Source organism: Taudactylus pleione, unplaced genomic scaffold (assembly GCF_031769625.1).
Source record: "Taudactylus pleione unplaced genomic scaffold, aTauple2 ptg000040l, whole genome shotgun sequence".
In the NCBI taxonomy this organism is placed as follows: Eukaryota; Metazoa; Chordata; class Amphibia; order Anura; family Myobatrachidae; genus Taudactylus; species Taudactylus pleione.
Window position 1 is genome coordinate 18,191,792 of NW_028284442.1, and position 19,068 is coordinate 18,210,859.

The 19,068-nt window shown below is 45.5% G+C and overlaps 1 protein-coding gene across 1 annotated transcript in view; it reads right to left on the reverse strand.

The window, feature by feature from the left end:
* UBE2N (ubiquitin conjugating enzyme E2 N) overlaps window positions 1-19,068 on the reverse strand; it is a 46,640-nt gene that overhangs the window by 14,990 nt on the left and 12,582 nt on the right. Inside the window, exon 2 of the mRNA XM_088454553.1 lies at window positions 3,634-3,880. Coding sequence (XP_088310679.1) covers window positions 3,634-3,880 — 247 coding nt within the window. The remainder of the gene's footprint in view (window positions 1-3,633; window positions 3,881-19,068) is intronic.

A 19,068-nucleotide genomic window follows, 5' to 3' on the forward strand; every position in this document is an offset into this window, starting at 1 on the left:
GGGAGGCCCGGACCGTCAGGCCGCAGGCTTGCCATCTGGCTTGGGGGCCGGACGTCTGGTACTCCATGCCTGCTTCCGGGGCTTGACCGATTTCTTAGGGCCAGCCTGTCGAGGAAACGACTGTGGTTTGGGCCTGCCCTGGGCCCTAGATGACCGAAAGGACGATGGTCCCGAACCAGAAGGAGCAGCGGCCGACGGGAGACAGGCAGATTTGGCTGCCGCCAGCGTGGCCACAATCTTATCCAGATCCGGACCGAAGAGAACTTCTCCGGTAAACGGCAACGCTTCCAGACCTTTCTTGGAATCTGCGTCCGCCTTCCAGGATCGCAGCCACAAGGTGCGACGAGCAGCTACCGCTGCTGAAGAAATTCTAGACACCAGAGTACTAATGTCTAGAGCCGCCTCGTTGATGTAGGTGGCCGAATCACGGAGATTGCCAATCAACTCCGCCTGATCGGCCGGACAGTCGGATTCAAAAGAAGCCTCTAATGATTCCGCCCAGCGCTCCATCGCTCTGGCAACCCAGCAAATGGCCATAGCCGGCCGTGCTGCCCCCCCAGCAAGGGAATAAGCGGACTTCAGGCAGATTTCTACCTTGCGGTCCGTAGCATCCTTAAGGGAGGACATGGATGGCATCGGCAATGTGGCACTACGGACAAGACGGGTCACGTGAGAATCCACCTGTGGAGGGGATTCCCACTTCGCAAAATAATTATCCGCGAACGGATAAGCCACCGCCAGGCGTCTCTGCGGCTGGTATCTTTTGCCAGGTTGTTTCCACGCCTCCTCTAAATGGTCCACCAACTGACCCGAAAGAGGAAAGACTGTGGCATCGCCCTTCACATCTTTGAAAAAGGCATACTTAGATTTAGCCGCTGGGGGAACTTCGTCCTCAATCACCAAGGCTGTGCGGACCGCCCGAATAAGTCCAGGAATATATACTTTGGACTTAGCATCAGCGTCCTTAGTATGGAGAGGTTCCTGATCGTAAGGATCTAGAATCTCCCCATCATCAGACGTCCCTTCGTCATCCTCATAAGGAGCGGACAGAGACGCCACCGGCCTTTTATGAGACCGCATCACAGACTCCCCTTGCAACACATCCGACAAGTGCTGTACAGAACTCGTCAGGGAGTTAACCCACGCTGGCTCCTGAGAACCCGGGAGCGGGGAAATAGGGAGACTGTGGGGTACCACCAATTGTCGTGGGAACCCCTGCATGGGTGACGACACCACAGACTGCTGGGACAAACCCATCGGAGTAAACGCGGGCTGCGGAGCTAACTGGCCCACTAAAGCTGTTAACGCCTGAGCGAAACAAGCCCAGGGCGGCTCCTGTACCGGTGCTGTAACCGTAATAGGCCGCGCCATGGACAAACACTGCCGGCAAAGGCCCTCCGCGCTACCCTCCCCCTCCGCTAACGGTACTTTGCACGTGGTACACTGTAGCCGGAGGGGAAAATCACTTTCAGACATGATGGCACCACGTATGTGACCTCTCTCACCAATTAAGTATTAAATAGGCGAGAGACCACCCTGCAGCACCGCACCGCAAGGGCTTTAGCAGAAAGAACAGGGACAGTAATAAAGCTGACAGTTTAGAGAAGAAAAGATTACAGGCAGCAGCGCTAGCACAGTCACATACAATGCAGAAAAATAACAATTCCTGCACTAACAGCGCTGATCACTCAACTACACAGACACAGGGCCTGGTAGGACACAGCGCTGCATACACAGACCTGACCACAGCGGAGGAGAGGTATGCGGGGGGACCCAGACCACGATGCTTCCGTCCAGCGCTTCCAGCAGCGTTCACCATGCGTTCTGGAGAAGATGGCCGCCGAGGAGCAGAGAGGAGGCTGGCCTGGGGGAGGAGCGCTGCCACAGGACCAGTCGGCAGCATGCAGAGAGGGCTGTGTGCAGCGGGGGAGGCGCCGGCTGTGAGACAGGGAAGGCGCGCTCCCCTGGCATGCATTTAACCCCTGGGACGCCGCAGCGCTACCGCTCTGCTGCGGTCCGCTGTCCCAGGGGGTAGTGGAAGCGCAGGTTGGTCGCCTGGCTCCACGCTGCAGCCAGTCCCCAGGGAGCCCCCTGCCTGGGGACTTAGGACCATGTGATCAGCGGGGACCCACCGCGGGACCCCGCTGCTTACCTCTGTCCCCCTTGAATCCGGCCATGGTCCGGAGCATCTGGGGTCACCGCTAGCTGTGACCCCAGACGCCCACCAGCATCCCCGGATCAGTACCGGCGTTCTGGTACCGGCGGGGTGTAGGGAAGACAGCATGGACGTCAGGACTGACTGTCCATGCTGTACATCCAGATGTGCAGCCACAGCTGCATGAAGAATAAGCTTCAGGGGCTCTTCTAGCCCCCACTCCAACAGGTGCACCCGACTCCGGCCGGGCACCAAACTAAACTGAGGTGCCTTGGCCCGGGGGCGGGGTATAGGAGGGGGACCTAGTGCATCCTGGGAGGCTGAAAGCTTAACTCTTTGGTGCCCTGCGACTGACGTCACACCTATACCCAAGGTATCCTGTGGATACCCTATGGACCCTGAAGTAGAAATAATACACCATAGAAATCAGCAATTTTTGTGATGACTGTTATTCAAGCTGCCAAAAACACCTGAGATAATATGCAGGCAAAGCAGGAGAAAGCTGCAAAGTCAGGGTGAAAAATAAGGGAATGGATGAGGTAATATGTGAGGGAAGGAAGTATTATGGAAATACTTGCACAGATGGAAGCAGCTTGAATTAGAACCTCCCTGAATGTGATGGAAAAAAGGACAGTGCTGTCAAGCCATGAATGAAGATGAAGGTACGGGTTTCCAAATAATGCGTGCGAGATAGCCGATGCAGAGCAAATTGATATGAGCTTACTAGCTAATACCTTTGGCACTAAATTATGTTGTTGGGGTACTGCAGATGAAACACTAAAGCTGCTGCCACTGACTTTTAGTTGGATTAACTACACCAGGGGTAGCCAAACCCTGGTCCTCCAGAGCTACCAACACTGCATGTTTTCCAGGTCTTCTCACAGAATCACAAGTGAAATAATTAGCTCCACCAGTGGATCTTTTCATAGGTTAGTGAGTAATGAATACACCTGTGCACCAGCTAGGTCTGGAAAACGTGAACTGTTAGTAGCTCTCGAGGACAGGAGGATGGCAACCCCTAAACTACACACTATAAAAGAAAACATTAAAAGGTGCGTACACACGTAACGATTTGTGTTAACGATTTCCCGTCATATTTTCCCTTGAAAAATAGAACGAATTTATGTAATGAAATGAACGATTTTCACAACGATTTCATCAACGATTGCTGTGCTTAGCTGAAATAGTCATGTAGGACAGTCAGAATGGGCGATGAACGATAACTACAAACGGAAGCGCGCATTGGTAGTTATCGTTCATCACTTTGCCCCTGAAACTGGACGATTTTTTGAACGACTTAATGATAACGACGTCGTTAAGGACAAAGCGTGCAGAAAATCATTACATGTACGCACCTTTGATCCTATGTAACTGCTCTTTCACCACCTGCAGGAGTTTCCACACCCACCTATCATGGCAGGAGAAAAGGGGTAGGATGGGAAGTTAAACTGAATAAAAAAACGTTCTAAGTGACTTACCTTTCAAAATATCTAAACATATCCTCCCCAACTTGTCTACATTGGGGTGATATATTTTGGTCATGAAGCGTACTTTGGGAGCTGCCATTGGGTACTCTTCAGGAAGGAATAATTCAAGTTTAAAAGTCCCTCCCTCAAAGGGTGAATCCTGCGGGCCGGCAATTACGACATGGAAATAACGTGCATTGCAGTCGTCTGGCTCAGCTTTTATTCCAGGGACTGGCTCTGCCATTAAACGCTGGGTTTCCTGAAATACAGATGAACCAATAATATTAAAATATATTTCAACATCCTATTTGTTTTATGTGCTCATCAGTTCTGCCCCTCCCTCATTAACATAACCTATAGCATTTGTGGTGGCACCATCACAAGAATACTCCCATCCGGGGTCAGATCAGCACATTTTTCCAGCAGCTCAAAGCAGAGTATTACAATCTTATTAGCTAGATAAGGCACAATACATTTTGGCAATGTGATGAGATGTGCGTTAATATGAATAACAATTACAAATCAAAAATGGACTGTTTGGGGATAACATTCCAAGTACAAAGTAGTTTTGGTGGTAAAATGATTCAGTTTTAAAACATTTGCTATATCTCCTTTTTCAGAAATAGAAGTAAAGGTGTATAGGGTCAAACAACTATTACTTAAATGCACAAATATTTTAAAGGCATAATTCTTTGAAAGTACATGATGTAACTTATTTCTAAAATGATTTAAAATACTCAATTATGTAATAGAAAATAAACATTCTCAATTATGGATGGACAAAAACAACGCTGTTAGGGTGATCACAAATAATAATAATAATAAAAAAAAAAAGTACTTTGTTCAGTGTTGGGGTGAAATGTATGCAATCACTTCACGGAGGTACAACCTGGCTCATCTACAGAGTCACAAGCTGACGTACTGTAAACTGGACAAAATATATGTAAAAATTCCAGGGCAAGTGGGCCATTCACCAATTATGTTTCAAGCGAAGATTTGCTTATCATTCTAATAAATTAGGTGTGCCTTTAAATGCAAAATTGATGGCTCTGAACTTAATACATATGTATAGGACTGTTCCTTATTATATGAATGGGACAGATTTATAAAACTATAAACAAAAACACAAATGTAACCTTGTTGGGAAATACATAGATACATTTTCAGCAAACAAGAAAATTGTAATACCAAAATAAATGTACTATAAGCCTATTATGTTTGAACTCGGACAGATAATAACCTGCATTGTGTAGATCATGCATATTAAATGACGCACAACATTCGTGAGCCACTTCTACTTATCAGAGAAGCACGTCAAACATTTAAGTGCCATTGTAGAGAGTGGCACTTTCATAAAGATGAAAAACCAGGCCCCCTTCTCACAGGTGACCTTCATGAGCAAGATAAAGTGGACTAGGAACACAGGCTGACACCACAAATTCTTCCTAAAGGTTTGCAAAAGAGGCATGCTAACAGACTACTGCATGGGGATCTTCATTAGCGTCATGTTATCAACAGCATTTTCATTGGGCAGCATAGTGGCTCAATGCTTAGATTTGCTACCTCATGGCTGGGGCCCGGTTTTGATTCCTACAAGGGCCCCATCTGTGGAGAGTTTGTATGTTCACCAAGTGTTCGCATGGGCTTCCTCCGGGTTCTCCAGTTTCCTCTCACAATCCAAAAATATACTTGTAGGTCAGTGGTTCTCAAACTTGGTCCTCAGGGCCCCACGCAGGTCATGTTTTCCATGTCACCCAGCATGTGCACAGGTGTAGTCATTAATCACTGACACATTTTAAATGATCCACAGGTGGAGATAATTATATCACTTTTGATTCTGTGAAGAGACCTGGAAAAAGTGCACTGTGTGGGGTCCTGAGGACAGAGTTTGAGAACCTGTGTTGTAGGTTAATTGGCTTCTGACAAAAATGAACCATAGTGTGTGTACATGTAGAAGGGAATACAGATTTTAAGCTTAACTGGGACCAGGACTGATGTAAATAACTAGATATTCTCTGTAAATGTCTGCTCATACTGCTTCAGACAACTGACGATGTGTAAATAGCCAATATCAGGTGATTGCTAAGCCTTGCAGATTTTGTTTGTGTGCGCTACTGTACATGAGGGATGTTCAAACAACAAATCTGCAATAAGATGTACAGCAAAATATTAGCCTTCTGTGCAATATTCTGCAGATACATATACCGTCTTTTAAAAGGTCTCGCTGCAGTTTGAAGATTTAAAACCAAATACATATTATAGTGACAGAAACTGTATGTCAATACACAATCCATACTTTGTAGTTCTGCATCATTGTTTGCTTATCAATAACATGAGGGGCTTGTTTGCCTAAATGTTTACCTCATACTATTAATACTTATAAATTAAAAAGGAGTCACACTTATTAAAAAATGGGATTTTGGTACCTACCGGTAAATCCTTTTCTCTGATTCCACAGGGGACACTGGAGGTGCTTACGCTGGGGTATAGAGGCGTGGATAACTGGAGCTGGCACTTCAAATAATTTAGAAGTGTGAAGCTTCTCCCACTCTATGCCCCACCAGCCCTCAGTTTAGAAAATTAAAACCGAGAGGAGATGGAGAACAAGCGGAGTAAACAAAAAAAAAAAAAAAAAAAAGGAGAGAAGAACACACATGACAGAAGCATCCAACATACGGAACGAGCCGAACAGGCAGGCCAAGAGTGCAGAGGTGGGCGTCCAGTGTCCCCTTGTGGATTAAGAGAAAAGGATTTACCAGTAGGTACCAAAATCCCATTTTCTTTTTCATCCACTAGGGGACACTGGAGGTGCTTACGCTGGGGACGTCCCAAAGTTTTCCCCACGGGCGGGAGCACTCTGCGGCGCCTGCAGAACAAGGCGGCCAAAACGGGATGCCGAAGTAGCAAACGTATCAAATTTGTAAAACCCGACAAACGTGTGAACTGAAGACCAAGTAGCCGCACGGCACAATTGTGACGTGGAGGCTCCTCTACCGGCCGCCCATGACGCACCCACAGAACGTGTGGAATGAGCCGAAATGGACGAAGGAGGCCGACGGTCAGCACTATCATAAGCCTGATGAGTAGTAAGCCGGATCCAACGTGCCAAAGTCTGCTTAGATGCCGGCCAACCCCTCCGAACAGCATCATAGAGGACAAAAAGCGACTCAGACTTACGGATGGGACGCTGTCCTGGCAACATAAATGCGGAGAGCCCTAACCACAGGTGGCTACCGTCCGGAGTTCCGCCCTATCAGCATGACACACAAGGTAAGGTGGCTTACAGGACAGACCACCCAATTCCGAAACTCTACGAGCCGAAGCGAGAGCCAGGAGGAGGACAGTCTTCCAAGACAAGTACTTAAGATCGACCTCCTACAAAAGGTTCAAACATGGGCGACTGAAGAAACAGAAGCACTAAGTTTAGGTCCCACGGAGCTATCGGAGGTACAAAAGGAGGCTGCACGCGCAAGACCCCTTGAAGAAACGTCTGCACCTCAGGAATGAGGGCCAATTTTCTTTGAAAGAAAATGGAGGGCAGAAACCTGCACCTTTAGAGTCCCCAGCCGAAAGCCAGAATCCAGACCCGTCTGAAGGAAAAGCAGAAACCGGGACAACCGAAAAATTTTAGACGGAAGACCCCGACTGGAACACCATGAGATATAAGCACGCCAGATGCGATGATAATGCGTAGCCGAAACTGGCTTCCTGGCGCGTAGCATGGTGGGAATAACCGCATCTGGGCTGCCCCTGCGTCTTAGGATATCGGTTTCAAGAGCCACCCCGTTATACGCAGTTGCGCTAAGTTGGGGTGTACGAATGGACCCTGCTGTAGAAGATCCGAGCGTAGAGGAAGGGGCCACGGATTGTCTGACAATAGGGACCGAAGGTCCGAGAACCAACTTCTCAGAGGATGGTCCAGAGCTACGAGAATTACAGAGGCTGATTCTTGTTTTATCCTTTTTAGAAGAAGAGGAAGAAGCGGAATCGGAGGAAAAAGGTAAACGAAGTCGTAGATCCACTGACTTGTCAGGGCGTCTACCGCTTCCGCCTGCGGATCCCGAGTTCTTGAGACGTATACTGGGAGCTGACGATTCAATCGCGACGCCATGAGGTCCACCTGAGGACATCCCCATCGACGTATCAGTGCGTTGAACACCTCTGGATGAAGCTTCCATTCCCCGGGATGCATATCCTGTCGACTCAGGTAATCTGCTTCTCAGTTGTCCACACCCGGGATGAATACCGCCGACAGGATTACTGACTGTTTTTCGGCCCACCGAAGGATCTGAGTTACTTCCCGCATAGCCATGCGACTCCGAGTCCCTCCTTGGCGGTTGATGTAAGCGACGGCCGTCACGTTGTCGGACTGAACTCTTACCGGACAAGCCTTTAGAAAGTCTGTTGCCTCTATCAGAGCATTGTAAATCGCTCTGAGTTCCAACACATTTATGGGCCACTTCTGTTCTAGAGGGGACCATCGACCCCGAAAGTGATAATCGAGGACTACTGCTCCCCATCCTTGAAGGCTGGCATACGTAGTTACGATGATACAGTCCCACACTCCGAATCTTCTGCCCGCTAACAGATTGTTGGATTGTGTCCACCAAAGAAGGGCCACTCTGGTAACCGGGCTCAAACGGATCTGTCGATGAAGAAGCAGATGAGACCCTGACCCCTGTGCTAGCAGGTCCAGCTGAAACACCCTGGAGTTTAACCGGCCGAACTGTAGTGCCTCGAAAGCTGCTACCATCTTCCCCAAGAGACGCAGACAAAGAAGCAGGGACACCTTCCTTGTTCTGAGGACCAGCTGAACTAACAACCGGATATCCCGGGCCTTGTCTATTGGAAGAAAAACCCGTTGTGAGGCCGTATCCAAGATGATGCCCAGAAAGTTTCTGGGACGGATTGAGATTTGATTTCTTGAAGTTGATTATCCAACCGTGTTGGATTAGGGTCTGATATGTCAGTAAGGCCTGATTTGATAGAAGAGATACCGATGGAGCCTTGAGTAACAGGTTGTCCAAATAAGGGATTTATGTTCACTCCCGATGACCGAAGGAGAGCGATCATGACTGACATGAGTTTGGTGAAGACGCGGGGAGCAGAGGATAACCCGAACGGCAATGCCCGAAATGGATAATGATCCTCAATATGGCGAAACGCAGAAAAGCCTGGTGAGGTTCCCAAATGGGGACATGGAGATAGGCATCCTTGATATCCAGGGATAATAGGAACTCCCCTGGTTCCAAGCTCGCTATGACTGACTGCAGAGACTCCATTTTGAAGCGATAAATCTTCAGAGGTTTAAGATGGGCCTGACCGAGCCATCTGGTTTTGGTACTACAAACAGGTTCGAGTAAAACCTCAAACCTCTCTGATGCCCCGGAACCGGAACTAGTACAGATGATACTACTAGAGACTGGATAGCCTCCTGTAAAACCTTGGCATTGCTTGCAGGCATTGGCAGACGTGTGGTGAAGAACCGAGGTGGAGGGGGGATTTCGAAGTCTATTCGATACCCCAGGGAAACTAGTCTGCGGATCCACGGTTCTGTAGAGGTCTGGTTCCAAATCTGTTGAAAGTTTTGCAGGCGGGCTCCCACTGCAGGAGGTCCCAGGTGGGATGGAAGACCGTCATGCCACCTGCTTTTCCGCTGGTTTGGGCTCTGGTCTACATGCAACAGGGTGTGGACGACCTCTACCTCTGCAACCTCTATGTTGCGTGGGAGCACCTCTGGCTCTACCACGAAAGGAATGTGGCGCACGAAAAGAATGAAACAAAGGTCCATTGTAAGGTCTTCTGGGAGCTGGATCAACCGACGGGAGGAAGGAAGACTTACCCCCCGTGGCCTGGGATATCCATTTGTCCAGTTGCGGGCCAAACAGCATATCGCCAGTGAAAGATAAACCCTCCACCGCATGCTTGGATTCTGCGTCCGCTTGCCAAGCGCGCAACCAGAGGGCTCTGCGGCCCGAAATAGCAGAAGCAGGTATGCGAGCACTAATCTGACTGATATCTTTCGAAGCTTCTCCCAGGTAAACTGCAGACTCATGGATGTGTTCTGCTAGTAGACGTAACTCTGCTCTGGAGGTACCAGAGTCCAAACCGGTAAACAACTGGTCAGCCAGCCGACCACTGCCTTGTTAACCCAAGCGGTAACAAGGGTGGGTCTAAGTTGAGCACCCGCTGCAGTATAAATTGATTTTAGCGTTGTCTCCAACTTACGATCCGAAGGATCTTTTAGTACTGTAGCTCCTGGTACTGGGAGTGCTGTTTTCTAAGAGAGACGGGAGACTGACGCATCTACTGGAGGGGGTGTTTCCCACTTTTCCATCATGGATGATGGAAAAGGATAGCTAGACGGAAACCGGCGCGGAATTTGGAACCGTTTATCCGGTTGCTTCCAGGCCACTGATAGCTGCTGTTGAAGTTGCTGTGAGAACGGAAAAACTGCAGAGCTCTTTGGTTGTTCATGAAATAATTCACACTCCTGGGATGCAGGTATTACATCCTCAGGTAGATTCAGAACTTTTCTGACCGCCAAAATTAGAGATTCCACCCCGGGAGAAGTGTACTCTAATTCTTAAGGGGAAGCGTCCTGTAACGCTTCCTCCAATTCCCCTTCTTCTGTTTCCTCCATAGCGAGGAATTCTTCTTCCGACTCTTCTGATTGGAGAACAGTCGCCAGAGTACGCTTTGTCGGTCTTTGGTAGGAGGTGGAGGGTGCAGGCACCACTGTACCCATAACCTGTACCAGGGTGTCTAGAGACTTGGTTAGCCCCGCCACCCAGGGAGGTTGAGACTTACGTGCCTCAGCTAACTCAGACGTTAAATCCGTCATTACTCCTACCATGTCAGCGGCCCATGGGGGAGCAGGTGAGGCAGTAATAGCCATAGGTGGATCTACTGCTATACAAGCATCACATAACGTGGACCCAGCAGCATGCGGCTTGGATAGTTTGTTGTTACACTTAGAACAGACAAACATCTTTTGAGCCGCTTTTGTTGTTTGACATGGATATACACAGTCACCCAGACACAGAGGGACAGAAGTGAAATTAGAAATAAAACAGAAGGCTGGTTTGGGACACAGAGGAAGAGGCACCCCCACTCTTTCCCACAGATTGGATTCCCTGCCAAACACCACAGTGTTACTCACAACCTCTTGCCAGGGATGTAGTCAGGAGAATCAGCCTCTGTATATACTGCATATGACCTGTAGTGGAGAGATGCAGTCTTTAAAACAGGTTAAACACGGCAGCCACGCTGTGCACACAGCCGCTGCCGCGTTATCTAGACAGGGAGCCCGCTCTATTGAGACAGGGAGCCCGCGCTGTTAGGCTCCGTCCCCTTTCTTTATGCCCGAAGGGCCGGAAAATGGCTGCCCCCGCCTGAAGGATCATCTCCCCCCTGTGCAAGCCCCGCTGAGTAGTAGCAGCTAGCCCCGCTCATCAGTGGGGAGAAGCCAGCGCTGGCCGCAGGACAGGAGACCGGGGGATGTGCATGTGATTCATACTCACTGCGCTCCCTCTCCGGATGGCTCAGTTTCCTCCGTTCTGAACAGCACTCAGATGAAGGCAGCTGTGGTGTGTGCTGTGTGCGGCATTAAGGAGCTGTCAGATGCTTTTGGTTAAGCACTGCAGACTCCTTCCTGTAACCCAGGAGGTTAACAGGGTGCCAGTAACCCGGACCCCACCTTTAGAGGGGTGGCGAAGGGTACTTAAGAAAAAAATATGTAAAAGATGTCTTAAAATAAGAAAGAAAAACTAAAAATAAAATATATATGAAATAAAAGAAATAAATTATGTGGCTTGCTGGAGCACAGCAGGTTGTGACCAGCTCCAAGGGCACATTTTCTAAACTGAGGGCTGGTGGGGCATAGAGGGGGAGGAGCTTCACACTTCTAAATTATTTAAAGTGCCAGCTCCAGTCATCCACGCCTCTATACCCCAGCGTAAGCACCTCCAGTGTCCCCTAGTGGATGAAAGAGAAAATCTATTTACTGCATTATCTTTAAAACCCTCTTCAGGTTTAAATAGTCAACTGTTTTACATTGTGTTCACCACTAGATGGCACCCAGGAAAAGTCAAGCTATATTGTATACATCATTTATTCAATATCCATTTGCACCATTAAGAAGCGCATATTAGTTATTAAACAAGATTAGTAAGCCACTTGCCAACTGTTTAAGTGTAGATGGAACAGCATTACTTTTATAGTATGTTTATAGTTGTCATAGTGATGGGGGCACTCTGGGTTTATAAACGTGATTTCCGGTTTTGAATTTCTGGTTTCGTGCACGGCCACATCAACGCAGTATGGTAATGGGGGTACATACAGAAAGTTTGTTTTGTATGTCCTAAAGCCTTGATGAAAGAATTGGAATAAATTCTGAAATGTTGGTACTTGCGATTATCACATTCTCTTGTTTGGAGACAGAGTGCCGCTCCTATCATCTGTGTTTGTACAACACACTTGGCGGCCACCAGTCACAGTAAAATATATATTTTTGAGAGTCAGTGTAGGGACTGACCAGAATGGTAATACCGTGACGTGGCTGGTCAGCTTGACAAATGATTGCAATATTTTGGATCTAACATTCCCTGAATGTAAATGAAATACAATTTGGAATGTAAGTAGGTGAGTGCCAAGGTTGTATGATATATTTGGAGGAATTTCTATCACTCAATACAATTTAGGGGTGGGACTACATCAACTGTACCTGAGTATTTTATATTTATATATTATATTAACATAGCACAGTGGTTCTCAAACTCTGTTCTCAGGACCCCACAAAGTCCACGTTTTCCAGGTCACCCAGCAGGTGCATTCATTACTCTGACACTTTTCAAAAGATTCACAGGTGGAGATAATTATTTCACTTATGATTCTGTGAGGAGACCTGGAAAACATGACCTGTTTGGGATCCTGAGAACAGAGTTGGAGAACCTGCGACATAGCAGAACATATTTAACAATGACAGCACTTCAATTTAGGCAATTGTATATTATATCACTCATAAAATATGATACACATTGTATAAAATCAATCAGCATTAAGAAACGCTAGATGCTGAAGGAGAGTTTTAATCATTCCTGGTCAATGTAATGTAGACTACATGCTTCGGTCTGGAATGAGTCAGGGACCCTGCCTTGATCAACAGATTATTCAGGTAAGGAAGGAGTCATGCTATGGACCATAGAAGACCAGCCATAACCTGCATGATCTCCATAAAGCAGCCTTTGTACTGTTACCAGGCCGAAAAGTAGAACAAGAAATTTGAAAGGATGGTCCTTGATATTCAAACAGATGGCACACCCAAAGCTGGGTGTATAAGGCTGCAAGTTCAAAATGGGCCAAAGAGATCTATCTTGCTTTAGGGCCAAAAAAGAATGAGAAGAGTACCAACCACCTTTTGCTCTTCAGATAAACGGGTAATAACGCTTCTGAAATGATCAGGAGGTCGCATCTTATGGGCTGATTAATATTTGTCACACCAACCTCCCAATCCCACAGAAGCCCGTACACACTGAGCTATGTCTGCATAGTGTGAGCAGGCCTCACTGGCAGCTGAGGGGTCAAGCTGGGGACACAGCACTTGGCTGATCGGGAGCGTTCACATGATCAGCAGACTGATCGGATAGGTGTGTACCCAGCTTAACTCTTGTGGACTAAGGGTCACATTCAATTTGGAGCGAAATGTCGGAATCAGCGATAATTTATCAGCGATGACGTCATTTTCGCCTATTTCAATTATCCCCGTATTCAATTTCAAAGACTTTTCGCAGGTTCGAAAAAAAACGGGGGTAACTTTTCACCACTGAAATAGGTGGCGAAAAAAAGTGCAGAATTGGGGTTTAGGGGTGCAGGCTTAAAAAAAAAGTCTGCACCTTTGGGAATGTCATTTAATAATAAACTGTCAAAAAAGGTAAAAAAAAATTCTGGACACCCCAAAAAAATGTACTTTAATTTTGGGGGTAAAAAATGAATAAATAGGGAACACACTTCTAAAAGAGCCAAATTAAATTCAGAGGGGTTCCCAAGTATGCGGAAGGTGTTTTCTTCATTGCATGAGTAGCAGCAGGTGCGTTTTTTGCAGAATTTTTGAAAATCATTCTAGGGACATAAAAAAAAAATGCTTACCCCCATTTTCATGTACCCCAAATTTGATAGAATTTTGTTTTGGTAAAAATAACTATTGCCAAGTGCTATTCTTCACCCCTTCATCATAGCCGCAAATATGTACCTGCCGCGGCTATTAGAAACCCTGACTTCAGCAGATAAAAATGGGGGTACCCATATGGATCCCCCATATCTATACATCTTTAGGGGGTCCCTGGAATATTTCCCGAAAATTCCCGTTTTTTGGCGATACTTACCTTTCCTCCAGCTCCCGTTTTCGTTGATTTCTAATTGAATACGGGGATAAAGCGGGCACGCGCCAGATACTTTATCCCCGGAAAACCTGCGATGTGGAGCGAAAGTCCAGCATGGATTTTTCGCTTCCAAATTGAATATGACCCTAATTATTTTTCCCTCGGCTTTTTAGATTTGGAACACACACCTCACAAAAGTAAAGTAAATAGACAAACTGTTCTTCCTCTAAACTAGCCTAAGCCTTCTTGCCGTTTTGGATGGTAAGAAACTGCACTAATCTTTACATCTAGATCAGTGGTTCTCAAACTGGGTCCTCAGGATCCCAATCAGTTTATGCTTTACCCAACAGGTGCACAGGTATATTCATTACTCACTGACATTTTAAAAGTGCCACAGGTGGAGCTTATTATTTCACTTGTTATTCTGTGAGGAGACCTGGAAAACAAGACCTGTTTGGAGTCCTGAGGACAGAGTTTGAGAACCTATGGTCTAGAAGAGTCTTAATCAAAGGTTCCTCAAAGTCCAAATACTCAGCAACTTCTCCATCCTCCTGATAGAAAAATACAGGAGTATGATCCCTCCTAGCACTAGACTATTATACTACTCTGGCAGTTACGAGGTGCATCTGTAGCGTTTTATTCCAAAATCCTTGCATACTGTCCATTAAGCAATTTAGCTTTACATTTTCAACAAGTAAAAAATGGACATCATTCACCAAACTTGGCTGTAGAACTACTCACTTTATCCAACATGATCGATCAGAATCAGGAGGCAGATTCTGACCCTATATTGACAAATGAAGACAACTTGATATCTGTGGGCTAATTCCCTGAAGGTCCAATACAGTTAGAGCCGCCATAAAGGAAGACTATGCCTTAGATGCACTTGCCAGCCAGTGTGGAGTTGTCATATGCAGCGGCCCCAACCTGACCCATCTCCTATGCAAATAAGTCTTCGCAATTTCTTCCTGAGTGCAGGCCCCGGTTGCTGAGTCTGACAGACTACAATCTTCTCTCTGGCTGCGGTAGAGAAAAATCACTTATCTTAAATTGCAGCCTCTGGAGCTTGATATGCCAGACTGTGCGATAGCGCTAGCAGCACAGGGTCACTGGTCATTACCTGCAGCTGCAGGGATAGTTATTACCTATAAATTACCTCAAATATTTATATGAATATGATATACAAAAAAATAACATGAAAGTTTTAGATATCAGTGAAGTAGACTTGATTGCAAATTTAACAAGAAACACTATGGTTGTTTTAGGTTTAAAAAGTGTAAACTTAAACTATTATTAGAATACAACTGTGATTCATTGTTTTGGCGTCACAAGCTCACATCCAGCACTGGCTGTTAACACCCTGCTAAAACTTTTGCTTCTTGATTAACTGTACTAGTTAATGCAGATAAAGCAGATTAGTTGATATGTTGGCACTGTGCTCTAAGCTTGCAGCTCTTGGGCTATTCTTCTAAGCCAATCCTGTCTGCCTAATTTCCAAATCAGGTCTGATCAGGCTGACTGGCTACAGGACATATGAAAATGCACTTTTCAACCCTGGCATGCTGTTCAGGCTGCTGCAAGCCTCCATAGAATAACAGTAGTGCCAGACTACCATCCTATTCTAGAAAGCAAAATGGAAACATCCATTAAAGGTTGCAAACAGTTTTGACAAATTCCACAAATTTATATCCACACATTCATAGAATGTTAACTTAAATGCAAATACATACAAAAAAACATCCTTATTTAAAAGGAGACTTTAAAACATCTGTCATAAATGACTTGCTTGTTCCCCCAAACGCAAAGTAATTCAATATATTCATGAGTCTTGTTCGCACAAGCCCTGTAGTTGAGGATCATGCTACAGTACATCAGCTAACTAGTTTAATGTGCTTAAGGTGGGTACACACTATACAGATATATCTGCAGATCGGGTGATCTGCAGATGATGGTCGTTCATACACACTGAACGGCCATCATGTGTCTGCGGGTCCCGGCGACCAGGGGGCGTGTCCAGCTCCCCCTTCCCCGCGGCTGCGTGTGTACAGGCTGTCTACAGACCAACTGATCGGCCAATATATCTGTCAGTGTGTACCCAGCATTAGACTATAAAATGTGATGGGGATGGCTGAATGACACAAGGGCTGCAAACAGAGTGCTGTGCAACATGAGAGTGAGAGAATGAAGATGATCAGGATCTCCCGTGTGTTGGATTACATAGGAGGACGAAAGTTTAAACAAACTGAAATGTTGACAGTATGTCAGGTGGATCCCACCGATTTCTCTGATCGTACAAAGCCCCATGATTGCAGCAGCAAATTCTCCGACACTGCATTACCTTTAGCTGTGGATGATTGGGATGGAGTACCAGCCTCTGCATACTATATCTATGTAGTTTGTCACTTGATTTCAAGTTTATTTGTTCAAAATATACTGTGCTGTGTCTGACCTGCACCCCAAAGACGACCTATTTCTTATTTCCTAAAAAAAAGAAAAAGGCATAGGAAAAATAATGCAGTCTACTCTAATCAATGTGAATTGTATTTTTCAAAATGTGTGTTTTTGAGACACAGCATATATTATTGTTCTAACTTTGTGCATTGGTATCCCCATTTCTACACCCCAAAGTAATTATTGCAAGCTAGACCTTCTCTGTACATGGTGTGTAAAAGACTTGGCTGTTACTCTGCCTTGAATCTCTTGTATTGTCCTGAGGCCTATGATTTGCTGTTTGGAATCAGTTTCCAAATTAACAACCTCATTGTCATTTTTTTTTTTTTTCTAATAGTAGTTAGTAAAAAATCAATTCATCCTTTGCCTGACTTCCAAGAAATACTCCCCCTCTATTTACCGATGCTATCCTGATCTAGTTCTTGATTAATGAAAACATTTTATAGAATCATTTATTAAAACTGCCATCCTGGCTGCCACTGCAGTGGCACTGTTTCATAGATGTGCTCTATTCTTTGAAATTGCCATGTGTTTGTGCTGCTGCTCTGTCGCTTACTTTATCCTTGCCAGCCTATTGCTGTAGTCTTTGGCCAATATTGGTGAAAACAATATTGCAAACTGGTAAAAAATTTACTGAGAATGAATGTTATTGATGTTACTAATATTGTAGGTACAAAAACAGGTAAAAATTCATGATTTTAGATGCTTTTATCAATTTAAGAAATCCAAGCGTGAGAGTGGCTTTGCAAAAACACAACGAAGATATATCCGGTTAAGTCTCTGTCACACTAGAACAGGTCTGAGGGGGAATTCAACTGTTTGCGTCCGCAGTTCTGACTAATGGGCGCCCCTTGGAGCAATTAAATTGCTGCTCCATTTGTGCATGAATAGTTGCGGGAGCACACATTCCTGCTCACGGCAAGCAGAAAAGTAGTTGCGGGAGCACCCTCCTGAGGCGGCAAGCAGAAATATGCTTGAGCACGCTACCCAGGACTGTATACGGGTTTAGTCACTTTAGGCGGCTAAACCTGATCTAATTGGGCGCAACATGTGCAATAAATCATGGGTGCCCCCAAATAATGTAATACCGCACCCTAATCTCCCATCACTTTAGATGGGAGATCGGATGCGATAAAACAATTAAATTCCCACCTTAAGAATGCTATCCACAGAAATCTTAGGGGTTGTCCACTGTAGAGAGTTGTTTTTATTTTAAAGGTAAAAGATGACATGTAATGCCTTTTTTAAAAAACGTTTATTTAAAGCATGTGGCAGAACCACCCAAAAACAGAAAAAAACCCTTACCGTTAACTCTACATACAGTGCGCAGAAAAAAGGAGATAAACAGCAGAGAAATGTTAAAATGGCAAACAGCACCTGGGTTGTTACTTATTGTACAGCCTATAGTATTAATCGCAAACTACCCTGTCAGGACACGTGTCTACTAGAGTAGATGACTTGGAAAAATTAATTTATAACAAGAAGCAGCTTACATGTTGAAGAGAACAATTATATGTGAACTATGTCTTCATCATAAATGGGAAAGAAAAAAAAAAATTAAATTCCAACCCGGGATTAACAACAAGCTTCCAAACTGGGTCACACCCCTTTCACACTGCAGCACTGGATTTTTTTTTTGGGACCCTCTTCCACTGAGCCGCGACCTGGGTAGACCCGGCAATAACCCGGTTTATTGCAGCAGTGGAAAAGGAGTATTACTAACCATAGCAAGAACTCACCAAAAAACAGTGTAAGTAGCCACTATGATTAAATATAAATTTGACCCTTTTAGCAAAAGTCTGTAAATAATCCTCCTGGGGAGATGGGGGGGGGGGGGGGGGGGAATGGGTGATTCAATTCAGCGTGAATTGAATAGCGCCGGGAAGGAGCTCCCGGAGCTGTTCAATTCACCGCGATGCTCACTCCGTTGGGAAGTAGTTGAGTCGGAGAATGCAGTTTCTCACGACTTAACCTGGGTGTTTAGTCACGAAAATCAGCATTCTCCGACTAAAGTGCCGGCCGCAAGGCTGTTAGCACCGCACGGAGCCAGAAAACAGTTTTGCAGCCGGTTTTTTAGTCTGATTTATTCTCGTACCCTCCTGGAGAGAAATCATTGGTCGGACTAAACAGCGTGCTGAACTGAATAGTTTAGGGAGCTCCGTCCCGACACTATACAATTCACATTGAATTGAATCACCCCCATGGCATTTTACTTGCTAAACACCTGTCCAACCCATCACTGCCAATGACAAACTGACCAATGCCATTTATATCTATCATGAGTTAGAGTTGCCAACAAGCACACCCAAAATATAGACAATATATTAGCAATAATTTATGATTGAGAACAAAGGTGAATAATAATTTCTTTCCTTAAGCAATACCTTTATGATATATCTTATATCTTTGTGACCGTACTACATTGATATGCACCTTTTTTAAATTCTTTATTCACAACAGACAAAATATTACAAATTTAAGATAGGGCTGGAGAGAGACAACATTGAGAATTAAACTGAAAAAAATGTATGGTATAAATTGCAAAAAGAGAAAGAAAGAATATGCTTTTGGGCAATTCCACATTAAGGTGGACAAAGTTGCAACATGAAAAATGTTA